Raw genomic sequence first — 13,195 nt, forward strand, 5'->3', positions numbered from 1 at the left:
AAAAAGAAAAAAAAATTTAAAAAAAAAAAAAAGCTAATCCTTGTTACATAGTGAGGAATCAGTTGAGGAATCAGTTTGGTTTTGTAGATTTCAGGTAATGATACCTGGGCTTCTGTGAAGGTGGTATCACCTCTGTTACTATAGTTATACACGGTACATCTCATGTTCTTGCAGACTGTCTGCTCATCTAATGAGTACTTTCCTTCTTTGCTTAATAGGTACATCTTTCTCCTTTCTTATGAAAATCTCAGTAGGCTTGAAAGGGTTTTAAAGTGCTCCATGAGAATCATCAGGAGATTTCATTGATTTTTGAATATGCTTTTGGTTTTATTTACATTTATGGGGATAAGCTTAGGAATCTGCAGGTATAAAAAGGTAAATTAGAATAATCAAAATTGGTTAGTTTTAGTATTATATACTTGTGTCAGGAATCTTCGCTCTCTTTTCTTAGAAGCTTGAAGGGCTTCCATCATTCCAGATCCATCCATCTGTGGATGGTCAAATTCAAGTATATAAGAGACTATGTGAAAAATAATAACAGTGAGGAAAACTAACTGCATATTTGAAAGAAATAGAAATATTAATGAGCAGGTGTCTAGGATCATAGATGGTCCCAATAATGTTACAAATACCTATGATGAAAGAAAAAATAATTAATCGGTTTATCATTACAAATTGTCTTTTTGTGGGACCAAAGACCTGTATGAATTGCTCCACATGAGACCTAGAGGGGAAAAGAAAAACAATAAAAGAGAGAGAGAAAGAAAGAGGGGGGAAAGAAAGAAAAAAAAAGAGAGAGAGAGAGAAAGAGAGAGAGAGATCATGATTCTTACATTTCTTACTTTTAAAATGTGAGAATTGAGAATTACAGGGCACTAGAACCAGATCAAACAGCTCAACTGAAGTTGATTAGTTACATAAGAATGCGCTGAATATCCTGTTGAATCTGAGAACACAGAGTAAGATAAAAGAAGGACCCTTTCATTGAAAGACAATCTGTCTGGCATCTCATTGCTTTCTTCAGTGACTTAATTTTCCACATTTTTAAGTTGTGATGAGAACAATTGTACCTTTAGGGATGTTGAACGTTTACTTCATTTAACATACGTGTACAAAAAATGCTTTGATCTACTTGTAGAAAAGCATTAGAGAAGCATTTCAGTAAAAGCATCATGGTGCCATCCCTGCATACTTAGGTAGGATGGTTGCCTCTCAATTCAAGCAGTTGCTTTCATGTGCAGAAGTGCTGCAATCTATGGCTACTGCCACAAACTAAGTAGTAAGAACTTGCTCAGGGCACAGTGACCTAAAATCCACTATGCTGTACTATTCACAAAAGATCTGCTTTTAAGAACACTTAATAGATCAACCTGTACTCTAAACACAAAGTCATACCTTTTTTTAGCATTAACTTCAGCATGTGTATAGTGTATTCATTCCTTCCACTTCTCTCTGAAGCTGGACAAGACATTAAGAGTGAACACAGTGTCCATAGCTCCGTGTGGATCTTCAGCAAGTCTGAAGTTCAGTGGTTACAGTGAAGTTAAGCCAACCAGCACACAGAAGCTGTGGTGATGTGGAAGGATTTTTTGGTCTAAAGCACTAAACTCCACTGGTCAGTCCTCTACATCCATGTGAAGCCTTTGGGATCATGGCCTGCAATGGATCCTATGATCAACACAAAAACATTTCTTAGCTTCACTGTTTCCAGTCCAGCAAATGCTAACTCATCTTCCCTCCTCTTTCAGTATCAGACTTATGACCTTTTTTTTTTTGTTTCAAAACAAAACTTATCTGTTTTCAGTGTGCATTTGTTCGTTGTACATAATAAGAAGCTGTTGTCAGGTAAAAAATCTTTCAGCCTATACAGACAAAAGGAGAAGTGTTCTCCACATCTCATTTATTGTTCACCAGTCAAGGAGTTCACACTGCTGCTGATGGTTACTGCCAAAATGTTACTGCTGCAGTTTAGAAGGAACTAAACAGCAGCTTGCCTCCATAAAAGATAATCTGAGACCAAAACATTTTGCTGTAGTGATGCCCATCTGGATTTGTCTAAAGATAAGAAATCAGATAAGTTTTGAATAGTTTCCTTTTTAATTTTGCATTTTAAATAGCTTAATTTGTCCTTCAAAAATATAGAAACATAAATATGTCCTTTATTGTAGGCAATGCTGGGACGAGGGAATGGAGAGTCCTCAAGAAAGAAAGAAGAAGAGGAAGTACAGAGCAGGCACAGACTGATTCCTGTTGGAAGAAAGATTTATGAGTTCTACAATGCCCCCATCGTTAAATTTTGGTTCTACACAGTAAGATATCTTTTTGTCATATTGCTATTCCTTGATGTCTCTGTGATTCTATCATTCTATGATTGGGCTGAATGGACAAGTACTGACATTGCATTGAGATCATACTGTGTATTTCTTCGAAAGTCTTCATCTGTCTGCATTGGAGGATTTATCCATAAAGTCCTTAATCTTTGTGATCATCTAGCACCTGCTAACCTAGGAGCTTTAAATTCAGGACACTTCATTCAGGAACTTAATGATTAAACACTCTAGGTTATTCTTCAAATACAAGTTGCTTCCAAGGAATTCCCAATAGAAGAATTCCCAATACTAAGTCCAATAGGAGGCTGATTTTAATCAGGGTGTCAAATAAGATAATGATAAATGAAAATAAGAAACTGGTAGAGCATATCTTTCTTTGGGACATTTTTGCTTTGTTATTTTACTAGTCTGCAAATGTCTCTCTATAAATAAAATGTTGCTGTAAGTAGCCGTAAGATAACAAAGGTACGAATAGCAGTTAGTATATATTAAATTATGTCTAACCAGTCTAATTTCCCTGTGTTATAAAGAAGCAGACAATGCAGATGATACAGAAAATAAACAACTAAGGTAATATAATTTGACTACAGTAAGAAATTGTCAAAAACTTTTCTAGGTAATCTCATAGGTAAATTCATAATTGCCATATTGAAGTTAATACATGATACAAAGCTTTTCTGTGATTGGTCCTCAGGAGTATATATTTAAATTACTCACTATCCAGCTGGAGTCAAGGATTGGAAAGGATTCCATTAGGGTCTCTCTTACATCAGGTGCAGTCTGATATTTTCACTCGGAACTTCAAATATAAGGTTTTGCAAACAGCACTCTATTATATTCTATATTAGAGAAGGATGAGATCAAAAAGAAAAACAAATACAGAAATTAATCTTTTCAACCTACTTCATTAGAGTATTGTAAGCCATTTCACTTTGTGCATCATGTGACAGATGTGGACGGTTTGAAGGCCACAAACAAGAAAAGAAAATAAGAAAATATCCAGAGATTTGTAAAATATAAATTAAGGGAAAAGACTTAAGGAAGTGGTGTTATTTTCTTTAGGAACAAAATATCTGCAGCAGTTCTGCCTTCAGATACATGTGAGTTGCTGAAAAGAGGAATAGAATAGAATAGAATAGAATAGAATAGAATAGAATAGAATAGAATAGAATAGAATAGAATAGAATAGAATAGAATAGAATAGAATAGAATAGAATAGAATAGAATAGAATAGAATAGAATAGAATATTCTTCAAATCCTTTCTGAATAGGACTGCAGTGAGACACTTGTTGGTTAGATGTCAGGAAACAGCTTTTAACTGTTCTGAGACATATTGTTATAAATTGTGTAAGGAAACAGTAGATTTTCCATTGTTAGTTATTTCTAAGTCTATCTTACCAAAACATGTCCAATATGGCACACTGCAATTAATCCTGCCTTGGCAGTATGGAATTGGCTAGTTGATTTCTCATGGTTCTTCCCAGTTAAATTTTCAATCATTCTGCTGAATGCACAGCAAATCACAAATAATGTGTTTCTCTCACTCCTTCTGAAGATGACTTAAAAGAAAAATTGCATTACTGAAATCCAAACAATATGTCTGCAGACAGCAGGAGCAACTCACATCTACAGAGATCAAACTGTGGTAGACTGCTTATTCTAGCAAATTGCTCTAGTTTGGCAATTGGAAAAACTACATGCTGAACTGCAGCCATTAAAGGTTAATCCACACAATGAATCTAGAAACTACTCATCAGCAGCTTAGTCTCATTATCAATTGCAATATGTATTATGCATAACCAGAAAAGTATTTTCACTGTAAACAGAAAGAAGCATCCTGGCTTTCTCTGTTATTTCAGTTCTGAAATGGGAGAAAGAGATCAATACTGTGTTTCCATTTAGACCTGTTTCTACAGTTTTATGTCCTGAGGCTGATCTCATTCAAGGTCACTTATTGAAGGTGGATCTTGGCTGTCCTGTGTTTCAAGAGCAAATTAAGGTGCATTCTGGTTGTAGTTCTTGACCACTTGTGTATACGGAAAAGCAAAAGGAAAATAACTCAGATGGGTGTTAGAATTGCACAGCCTATCTCCCTTTTCACAAGCACATAGACAGAAATGTTAATTCTAGATTTCAGAAGCAGTCCTAAAAGTCTTACATCTCACAACCCAAAATGCAAGGTGTGACTACGCTTTTATTGCATGCCATTTAAAACTGTTTCATTATTCTACATCTACCTATCTGCTATTATTCTATATGTATCGGTATCCACCTTCATTCTTAAAATACACGAGTGATTTAATTGTGGGGGATTTTGAATAAGAAAGTAAGTACTAAGAAAAATTATAAACAGCTTTTTGTCTTCCTCTCTGTCATCTAGTGGTTTCAGAGGTAAACAATTCTATTATCTTTTGTAACTTTTGCATTGAAAGGCTTGATTCGCAGGTTTCATCCCACAGACTACTCAAGGAGAAGAGGAAGATTTTCACCTTTTATGTATAATCTTTAGATTGAGATGCTAACATGATCTTAGAGGCCATGTTTCGACTTCCTTGAGCAGTTAAAAAAGGCAGTGAACCCCTAGTAAGAGTTGTCTTCTGCACAAGAGAACAGCTCTGCCCCAAGTTTTTCATCTTAGGACCGCTTCACTTTTTGATCATTTAATTATTGCAATCAATGAGAAAACTGGAGGGTAGTCTCATTCTTTAAGAACTCTCTTGCTGATGCAATTTCCGGGTTTGTCCTTTATTGTAATGTGTACTCAAGCATACACAATACTACTGTATACACAGGAAGGTAGGGAGGAATTCATCCTAGAAACTTCTTTGCAGGTATTCTTCTGCTAAGTTTCCTACAGGGTGAAGATGGCAACCCCAAGCTCTGTGTAAAAGCAATATTTAAAGGGTTCAGCTATTTGTATATATTAGCACTTTCAAAAAATCTTGAGTACCATTGTAGGTATCTGTAATGAGGTCTGACAACAGTGTGGGATTGGAAGGTGAATTTACAGGTTTGGAGAGGAATAGGGAAGATGTCACCTTTGTCTGAAGGGCTGGTTTCTTGGAGTGAAAATAGTGTGGTTCTAGCATCAATTCATTCTTAAATTAAGATATAATTGTTTTATCAAGCAAAAAATGTCAATAATTTTCAGTAAATATGAATTGACCATAAAATCAGTCACAACAAAAACTCAAATGAAACCCAATAAAAATTAAAAGCCTCTGCTTACACTGAGTTTCCTATTGGTTCTGTCACCTTAGTGTTCAGATTCTTTTAACAAATGCTCAGCAAAGGCTGCTGTGTCAGACTGAATTAATAAGATTGCTGTGAAGTGGTTATCAATCAGATCTAATAAACATATTCTAAGAGGTATGTTGTGTGATGCTGTCATTTTTTTCTTTTTTTTGCGGTATAGTAGGTGTTGTTTCAGCTAGTGAGGCATGTACAGTTCTTCCCACCAAAACAGAGTTCCTGCTGACTGAGCTGATGCCCTAGATATTGACCTAAGACAATACTGCTCTCAGTTTCCTTCATGAGTGGTAAGGGAACACCAAGATAGTTCCAGACTATCCAGAGCTGCAGTCTATCATCAGTTGCAAACCAAAGAACCTACCTTAAAAGTCCCAAGCCTGTCTCATCTGAAGTCTGATACTGAACACTTAATAGTTGTGAGTAACATGCAATTGAGAAAGAAGTGCTGTATTGAGATACAGATGTATCCAATACATTTTCTGCAACAATTAAAAAGTTATTGTATAGAACTGAGTCATCTTTTCTCTGATTTAAATTTGGCTTCAGTTGCATGCTCTTGTAGGGCTGCTGTTTGAAAGGCAAAGCAGGTAGGAAGTTGAATTCAGGCCAGCCCAGCTACAGAAACTCAGAATTGCTATAGCCCACATTCCAGTGTGACACCTAGGCTAATATGAGTTCCATGATTTTGATGATGCAGTTTGCTCATCTTATCTTTCTTTGAACAACTATCGGATTATGTTCAGAATGGACAAAGAAACCAGAGTCTTAATTCGTGCTTTCTACTGAATAAAAAATTAGGCCAGAAGAGGTAGATGTATCAGAGGGGGTAGGGAGAGCAGGGAGAAGGGAACAGTTGTTCTCAAAATCTTGCAGAAAATATAAGGCAAGTAAATGCCTGACTATGTGTGGCTACTTGGTGCATCAGTGTGTTTAGGGGTAGCAGTGTTTGGGGAGGAATCGCAGTGGAAACTAAGGCAGCAATGCAGTGTTTGGTGACATGTCTATCAATATCTGAAACTTTCTGAGTGCCAGGCAAGGATCGTGCAGAAAGGATGTAAAATGTCAGAGCGAGTCCAAGTTAAGCAAACACAGAGAAGAAGCATAGAGGAGGTCTGCTAGAGGAGAAATGAGCATTAGAAAGTAAATGAGGGAGAAGTATTCACATATGTAACTTAGTAAGTTATTGTTTGGTATTTTGCACTGTGGTATGTGACACAACTGTTGATATGGGACAATCTGAGGAGATTGCATTAATACACGGGTTTTTTTTGGAGAGATGGATATAGCCAGAGAAGAGGATATTTGTGCATGTATTTTGCAGATCCTGCATTGTATGTGTTAATGTGAGCTTTTTTGGACAAACCTTTTTTGGACAGACTCTCTGGTTCCTCTTCTGTCTATTTAAAGTTCTGGTTACACTGGAATTAGGAATATCATATCATATAAGAGGAACTGGCTTGGTTATATGAATGTAATGACTGTTGTTATTCATTTCATTTTGTTTCTTTACAGCTGGCGTATATAGGCTACTTAATGCTGTTCAATTATATAGTGCTAGTGAAGATGGATCGCTGGCCATCCACACAGGAATGGATTGTCATCTCATACATTTTCACTCTGGGAATAGAGAAGATGAGAGAGGTAACGTTACCCCAACCAGATAAGACAGCTCCTCTGAAGCAGCTCCATGCCTTTCCATGTTATCACATCACTGTCACCAGAGAGAGGATCTCAGCACTACCCCTCTGCTCCTTGTGAGGAAGTGAAAGCTGCCATGAGGCCTCCCCTTAGCCTGCCCTGCTCTGGACTGAACAAACCAAGGGACCTCAGCCACTCCTCATACATACTCTTTTCAACTCTTAACCATCTTTGTAGCACTCCTTTGGACACTTTTTAATAATTTTATGTCCTTTTTTTACTATGGTGCCAAAACTGCACACAGTACTCCAGATGGGGACATGCTGGTGTGTTGTAGAGTGGGGCAGCCCCTTCCCTTAGATGGCTGGTAGTGCTGTGCTTGATGCAGCCCAGGATACAGTTGGCCTTCTTGGCTGCCTTTGCACACTGCTGGCTTATATTCAACTTGCTGTCAACCAAGACCTCTGAATCTCTTTCAGCAAGTCTGCTCCCCAGTGTCTCATCTCCCAGTCTGTATATGTAGCTGGGGTTGCCCCTTCCTGGGTGCAGAATCTGTTACTTGCTCTTGATAAACTTTATGTAGTTGGTGATTGCCCAGCTCTCTAATCCATCTAGATGTCTTTGCAAGGCCTCTTTATCCCTGATGGAGTCAAGAGTTCCTCCCAATTTAGTTCCATCAGCAAACTTACTCAAAACATGTCATAGTCCTAGATCCAGGCCATTTTTAAAGGCATTAAAGAGAACAGTCCCTAAAATGGAGCACTGGGAAGCTCTCCTAGTGACCGTCTGTCAGGTCTATATAACCCCATTTACTATATCCCTTCTTTGGGCCTGACCCATCAGCTAGTTGCTCACCCATAGCATTACATTTTTCTCTGTCAGTATGCTGGTTATTTTATCCATAAGGATATTGTGAGAAACAGTAGCTTCACTGAAATCCAAAAAGATGATATCAGCTGTCTTCCCTTGGTCAACTGGATGGGTGACCTTGTCATAAAAGGAAATTAAAACAGTTAATCAGAACCTTCCCCTTGTGAACCTGTGTTTGCTGTGACCAGCAATCATACTGTCCTTCAGCTATTTTTCAGTAACTCGCACAACCTTCTTCCATTTAAAAATCAAGAGCGTCTTCCTTCTCTGTATAAAATCCTTTCTTCCATTGAATTTCAGAATTCAGATTTCTGCATGATGAGTGTTAAATAGCATTCACAAACCTTCTGATATATGTTAAAGCTTGGCCATTATTCTTGACAAGTTGGCCAGGAGCTGAAGTATGTTCTGGGGAGAGGGAAGATACAGTATTATGGAATGGACACAGAGGCATGGGAGTATGCCAAACAGAAAGTCTGCATCTGAATCCCCACCCCAGAGTTCATTTAAAATTCACAGTTGTTCTATCTGCCTAAGTATCTCATGCAAAGGCCTGTAATAAAAATAGCTGTAACTGGGGGAAAAATTATATCCATGCTGAATGTTGCAGCATATTTCTAATAGGTTTTCCCCCTTTTAATTCTGAAAGTTCTTGCTAATTATGTCAAGAAATAGAATGCATCTCCCTAAAGATGCTTAGCAGGCATGTAGAGCACAGGGAGCATTAAAACGTGGCACTCAATCTGCCAGCAGAGTGACAGTGCTCTGTCATCCCCTGCCCCTCACTGTCTTTCCGACCCACAGCTACAGCTGTGCCACTTCCACTTGGCCAAATGTGCATTTATTCCACAATGGCACTAGAGGCCAAATTCAGTGAGTGGGTGTGAGTCCTGCTGACCTCAACTGAAACAGCACATTAGTACCCTTGGGCTGAATTTGTTGCCATCTATGTGTGTCCAGTCAGTCTGCAGCAAATGTTTTTGAGGACTAGAGGAAAAATGCTCCCGCAACAGCCACTTAGATTTCAAAGGTAGGTTTCAAACGCCACGTGGCAAATTCTACTTTATAAACAAAAGGAGCACAGGTAAACACATTAATTGTATGTGTCCTTCACTGACAGAAAGAAAATGGAAGAGGGAGGTGGCAGCCACATGATGGCTCTGCAGTACTGATGGAATCAAGGCACCCCTGGCTCCACAGGCGACAGGCTGCCAGCAGGAATCATGTGTGCCATTTATATCTCATCATTCAACCCAGATTCCCCTTTCCACAAAAGTTTATCAAAAACTTTTGTGGGAATGGATTTCTAAGCAGATCACAGAATCATAGAATGACCTGGGTTGGAAGGGACCTCAAGGATCATGTAGTTCCAACCCCCCTGCCTAGCAGGGCCACCAAACATACACCTTTACTAGATCAGGTTGCCCAGGGCCCCATCCAACCTGTTCCCAGCCTGTACAGGTGCCTGGGGTTCTTCTGGCCCAAGTGCAAAACCTTGCACTTTGCTGTGTTGAACCTCATTAGGTTCACCCGAGCCCAGCTTTCCAGCCTGTTGAGGTCCCTCTGAATGGGATCCGTTCCCTCCACTGTATCAACTGCACCACTCAGCTTGGTGTCGTCAGCAAACTTGCTGAGGGTGCACTCCATTCCCTCATCAATGTCATTAATAAAGATGTTAAAGAGCACCGATCCCAAGACAGACCCTTGGGGGACACCGCTCGTTACCAGCCTCCACCTGGACATAGAGCCATTGACCACCACCCTCTGTCTGCGGCCTTTCAACCAATTTCTTATCCATCTAGTTGTCCACCCATCAAATCCACTTCCCTCCAATCTGGAGATGAGGATGTGGTGGGGGACCATGTCAAAGGCCTTGCTCAGGTCCAGGTAAATGACATCGGTCACCTTCCCTTCGCCCACCAGATGTTCATGTGAAAATGAGCCTGAAATTCATTCTGAAAATGAACTGTAAGAAAATTGTAAGAATGGCATTCCTCTCTTCAAGGAACTGTATGAGTCTGCTCAAACGTTCTCGGGCTAAATATAGAAAATGGAAACAAACAGCTTGTTAACTAACTGAATGCTAGGAATTATTCATAGAAATCATTTTAGGAATAGTTTCAACAGTAATTCAGGGGAACAATCAGCTCTCCCAAATGATCTTGCAAATAGAATGATGATAAATTCATGAGGTAAGATTAATTGTTTTTATGAATTGTATTCTCATCTGTGGAAATGAACTTCCAAAAACTGATCCAAAAAGTATTTTACTGGACTTAATGCAAAATCAAGATTTTTATGGTAATAAATTATTTCTTGATAGATTGGTGGACATCTTAGAATAATTTTCTTTAAAGCTTTTTTGACAGTGAATTTATCAATTAAGTACCTTTCTATGTTTTTCCCCCTATTCCAAGAGTAACTAAGTTCAATCAGAAAAATAGAAAGTCACACCTGTATTTCTTCTTCTTTTGTGAGGATTTCAGAGGAACTGAAGTTTTCTTCCTTTTATTAAAAAAAAATACATATTGTGTATACAGTTGCAGGGTTATGCTATATTTGAACTTCAAGTTTTCACAAAAGAAATCAGAGAATATATGAGGAATTTGTGTGTTAGGAGGCTATCAGGTTTGATTTTTGCTTCTGTAGCACTTGTCTGTTTACCTTAGCTTTACTTCAGGCTTAAATTAAGACAACTCTGATGGCTCCTCTCTATGTACTTTCTCCTTCAGATATTGATGTCAGAGCCTGGAAAACTGTTACAAAAAGTTAAAGTTTGGCTGCAGGAGTACTGGAATGTTACAGATCTCATAGCTATCCTCCTGTTCTCTGTTGGGATGGTCCTCCGTTTGCAAGATCTGCCACTTCGGAGCGATGGCCGGGTGATATACTGTGTGAACATCATTTACTGGTACATACGGTTACTAGACATCTTCGGAGTAAACAAGTATTTGGGACCATATGTTATGATGATTGGAAAAATGGTAAGAAAATTTGGTCTATGACTTCTGTTTTTTGCAAGAATGTTCTTGACTCAGTGTGTTTGGATTTATCAGTGAAATCACTTTTTTGTTTTTCAGATTATTTCTGTATTTCCACGTAAACTAAAGGTCAGGCCTTTCTCAGTTCAGATCATCTGTGCAAACCCCCCCAAAACTGGCCATTAGATTCTTCTTGTTCTGTTTGATGATGTATTGCTTTTCTTTCTTTTTGTTTTGAATACCAAGGCCATCCTACACCTTTGTGCCTCATTTGCAGTAAATACAAAGGGTACTGCCTCTTAACTAATTGCAAATTTGTTGCAAATTCCTAACTTGGTTAAGGTTAAAAGAAAAAAAAACATTCTGGATTTTGAGATTCTCAAGGAAATTGCATTGTGTAGGTGTGGTATGTTTAGAATTGTAATAGCTATGATTAAGATTGACCTTTCTATATTTAGTTCCATATCCACATGTCCTTGCATTCTGCCTGTTCAGGTGTACCCCTGAGAGGTGAGAAATCCATGTGCCTAACTGCAGCCTCTGTCCCATGGGCATATCACATCTATATAGTGTGGCAGGACTATTAATAATTTACATAATAGTAAGCTCATATAAAGGAAATCAAGCAATAATTAATGCTGGATGTATACATTTAGACTTTATTTACATATATATATTTCAGCAGAAATGTTGCATTAAAACTGTTTTGCACATCAGAGTTAAAATGTCTGAGCCCATACAGAAGCAAATGTACAGGCCCCTGATATTTGAGAATCTGCATGTATAGCTATGGGTATAATATAGTAATGTCTCCTATTTATTCCCATGGAAACTACAACAGATACAAAGAGCACAATAGCACTGTTTGTTAGTCCAGATTCTCAGCTACAACACGCTGTTTTGCAACATAGTCATCACCATTAGCTATGCATTTTTGCCAGTGGTGAACAAAACCTGCATGCCACACTTTTAAAGATCACACTGTCATTGACACTGCTGCCACTGCTGAAGCCATCCACTGCCTCAATGTGCCAAAAACCACTGTTTGGTCTCCATAAACGTATGGCAAGTGTCAGTGTATGCCAATGAATGCCTTTTTTTTCTACATGGAAGAATTCAGTGACACCTTTGCTTCATCCACACTTCTGTGTCAGACACCATTTTGTCACCTCTGCTGCCATCTGCCACACAGCAACAACATGGAATATTGGCAGGAAGGTTCAGCCTCTACTGCCATATCACCAACATCCATCTTTAAGGATGCTCTAAGCCAACATAATAAATGGGAGGCATTACTTCCAGATTAGCCCTCATACATGTTCGTGTTTTATGTACAGTTAGCCAGCTTTTGTTGTGTTAATCATAGCTGCCTCATGCATTCTAAGGTTGAAGATTTACTTTTAAAAAGCAGTATGGAATAATCCTTGAGGTCAACATTCATTAAAAACAAGCAAATTGAATATTAAATGTTTTAAATATAAATGTTACTGTTGTCTGATTGATAAGTGTAAAACAATCAGCAAGTTCAAATAGGTCCTATATTGAGTTTGTTTTAACACAATCTATAAAATAAAGGTTCAGCCACCATACTTATTGTCATAGGAAAAGGGATATATGGATGCATGGGCTACAATTTCTCATAAGTATTATGTTAGTCACAAGCCCAGTGCTTGTTTGCCGTGAACATAATTTTGATGTTTTCCACCTTACTTCAATGAAGCCAACAAATAACTGTTGATGGGAGAAGCTTTGCAGAGCTCCAAAGCAGAGAAAACACTTCAGAGTTTTTGCTGTATATTACTGAAAAAGGACAGCAGGACAAGTGAAAAGACCAAAGTCACAAGGGAACTACTGCATTATTGTTTCTTTCTTTCCTGCCTTATTTGCACCATGTTCCTTCATCAGAGAATATGGTGGGAATTAGTGATTACACAGCACACCATGTATAAAACTCCTGAAAAAAAATCTACTGTTGTGCAGTAATTTTCACAAGTGCCGTGAACAAAAGTTTCAGAGATGTGGTGGTAGCAAGGGCCATTCAAAAAATATTAAAGAGATTGGCCACAGATAACAACCACAGAGTTATGGAATGCTGATAGGAGCACAGCTTCCCCAGTAGTATA

The 13,195-nt window shown here is 38.3% G+C and overlaps 1 protein-coding gene across 19 annotated transcripts in view; it reads left to right on the forward strand.

The window, feature by feature from the left end:
* Positions 1-13,195, forward strand: part of TRPM3 (transient receptor potential cation channel subfamily M member 3) — a 399,190-nt gene that overhangs the window by 360,417 nt on the left and 25,578 nt on the right. For all 19 annotated transcript variants that reach the window (XM_085529722.1, XM_085529723.1, XM_015849141.3 and 16 more), the window contains 3 exons: positions 2,169-2,309; positions 7,096-7,224; positions 10,824-11,075. In XM_085529722.1, coding sequence (XP_085385848.1) covers positions 2,169-2,309; positions 7,096-7,224; positions 10,824-11,075 — 522 coding nt within the window. The remainder of the gene's footprint in view (positions 1-2,168; positions 2,310-7,095; positions 7,225-10,823; positions 11,076-13,195) is intronic.

The sequence above is a fragment of the Coturnix japonica genome, chromosome Z (genome assembly GCF_054131305.1).
Source record: "Coturnix japonica strain WE chromosome Z, WE-NBRP24, whole genome shotgun sequence".
Lineage (NCBI taxonomy): Eukaryota > Metazoa > Chordata > Aves > Galliformes > Phasianidae > Coturnix > Coturnix japonica.